A 1,878-nucleotide genomic window follows, 5' to 3' on the forward strand; every position below is an offset into this window, starting at 1 on the left:
CAAGACAAAGACGACTATGGTGATGACTTCTTGAAGAAGAGCAATAAGATTTACATTTATTGAATGTATATTTCTCTAAACCATCTTGTGTAGTTACTGGACCAATTTGATTTTGATCACAATGATCTATTTCAATTATTCTTCTATCTGATTGGCATATTCTACAACTTTTTACTTCATCATTTAAATGACTCTCAATAATACTTTCTTTATGACAAGTAGCAGACATAACTGCTTTAATTACATCTTCAGGACGAAGATGATTAATAATTCTCCAATCTTCAGAAACAGTAAGTGTAAGAGTAAATGAACGAAATCTGTAAATTGTTTGACTAGACAAAGCAATTTGAGGTGGTTTAATATTTTTTGCATATAAATGACTTCTTTCAGGGATTTTACAAGAATAATTATTTTGATATGGGTCAGAATGTCTATACATAGGATAGCCATGATTTGGATAATTAGGAGGAATGTTGAGAAATGGATACATCAGAAAGAATTTGAAATTATAGTTTTGATTTTTCAACTTTTTTTTCATTGGAGTTATTTATCAAAATTTGTTTTTATGTTTTTTATTATTTTGGAGTATTTTCTCTTTAATAAAGACAGTATTTAAATATAAATTATTCTAAATAATGTAATTCACCTTTATGGAGTTCCATTGAAAATATAAAATGAAATTTATCCCATTAATAAAAGATAACCAAAAATTATTTTTATTCACTTTTTTATTTATTCTAAATCCTATCTCATTGAAATTTTGTTTTGATATGTTGATTTCTTTGTAATTAAACTCCCTCATATTTATTTAAACTTTTATTATTAATGTGAAAAAAAACCATAACTAAAACAATACTTAAACTACTTGTATTAAAATATCAATAAAAATCTGTTTTTCTACATCATATTTTTGTTAATGACTTAATTAAGGTTCTTATTAAAGACTAACCAATTCTGTTACTCTTCTTTCTGTACATAAATTATACTTTTTTTTTTAAAATTAACTAACAACACAAAAGTAATATTACAATGAATATTTCTGTATGAAGACAGTATGTTTAAACTATGTTATTTAAAATAATTAAATGAGAGTATTAATAAGAATAAAGAAAATAATAAAAAGAAACTAGATGAATAGAAAAAGAGTTGTTGAGTCAATAACAAAAAGAGTGTTCATAAAAATAAAAGATTAGTTTTGTATTTTGAAAAGGAATAGAAGAGAGAATGGACTGTGAGAATAGAACTTCATTTATTTCATAAAATAAATAGAAAAATTAAAACCAAAAAAAAAGGTAATAAAATAAACCATATAAATTAAATAGAAGAGAATTAAAGAAAATATAAACTATATAATCACTGTAACTAAAAAATAATTTAAAAATTGAAATGGCTAAAAGAGAAAATAATTTTATCTTTGGAGATACATTAGGAGAAGGATCATTTGGTGCTGTTATTCTTACTACAGATAAAGATGATAATAAACAATATGCAACTAAAATTCTTGACAAACAACAAATTATAAAATTAAAGAAACATGCAACAGTAAAAAGAGAAAGAGATATTATGTCAATGTGTCATTCACCATATATAGTTAAATTATTTTATACATTTCAAAATCCAACATCATTATGTTTGTTTAATTATTTAAAAAATAAAAAAGTAAATAATAACCTGTAGTTTATGTTTTAGAATTATGTCCTAATAGAGATATGAAATATTATTTTATTAAATATGGTTCTTTTAGTGAAAAAGTTACTCAATTTTATATCTCTGAAATTACAATGGCATTAAAATATCTCCATTCATTAAATATATTCATAGAGATCTTAAACCTGAAATAAATTACTTGATCGTAATATGCATATTAAAATACAGATT

The 1,878-nt window shown here is 22.7% G+C and overlaps 2 protein-coding genes across 2 annotated transcripts, besides 6 other annotated features; one reads left to right on the plus strand and one right to left on the minus strand.

Annotated features, from left to right (window-relative positions):
- EDI_301280 (uncharacterized protein) lies at positions 1-538 on the minus strand (the record flags this gene model as incomplete). Its single annotated transcript, XM_001734890.1, has 1 exon — positions 1-538. A coding segment is annotated over one exon (538 nt), but the record flags the coding sequence as incomplete, so codon positions are not given.
- Positions 539-609: 71 nt separating this feature from the next.
- Positions 610-637: a sequence feature (AT_rich).
- A 338-nt stretch (positions 638-975) lies between these two features.
- Positions 976-1,004: a sequence feature (AT_rich).
- A 70-nt stretch (positions 1,005-1,074) lies between these two features.
- Positions 1,075-1,126: a microsatellite.
- A 130-nt stretch (positions 1,127-1,256) lies between these two features.
- Positions 1,257-1,344: a microsatellite.
- Positions 1,345-1,386: 42 nt separating this feature from the next.
- Positions 1,387-1,841, plus strand: EDI_301290 (cAMP-dependent protein kinase, gamma-catalytic subunit, putative; the record flags this gene model as incomplete). The annotated part of the gene is made up of 2 exons (XM_001734891.1): positions 1,387-1,630; positions 1,678-1,841. The coding sequence occupies 2 exons, from the start codon at positions 1,387-1,389 to the stop codon at positions 1,839-1,841; spliced, it is 408 nt and encodes a 135-aa protein (XP_001734943.1).
- Positions 1,636-1,670: a sequence feature (AT_rich).
- Positions 1,713-1,733: a sequence feature (AT_rich).
- Positions 1,842-1,878: the final 37 nt, after the last annotated feature.

The sequence above is a fragment of the Entamoeba dispar genome, genomic scaffold, assembly GCF_000209125.1.
Source record: "Entamoeba dispar SAW760 scf_1105229458719 genomic scaffold, whole genome shotgun sequence".
In the NCBI taxonomy this organism is placed as follows: domain Eukaryota; phylum Evosea; order Mastigamoebida; family Endamoebidae; genus Entamoeba; species Entamoeba dispar.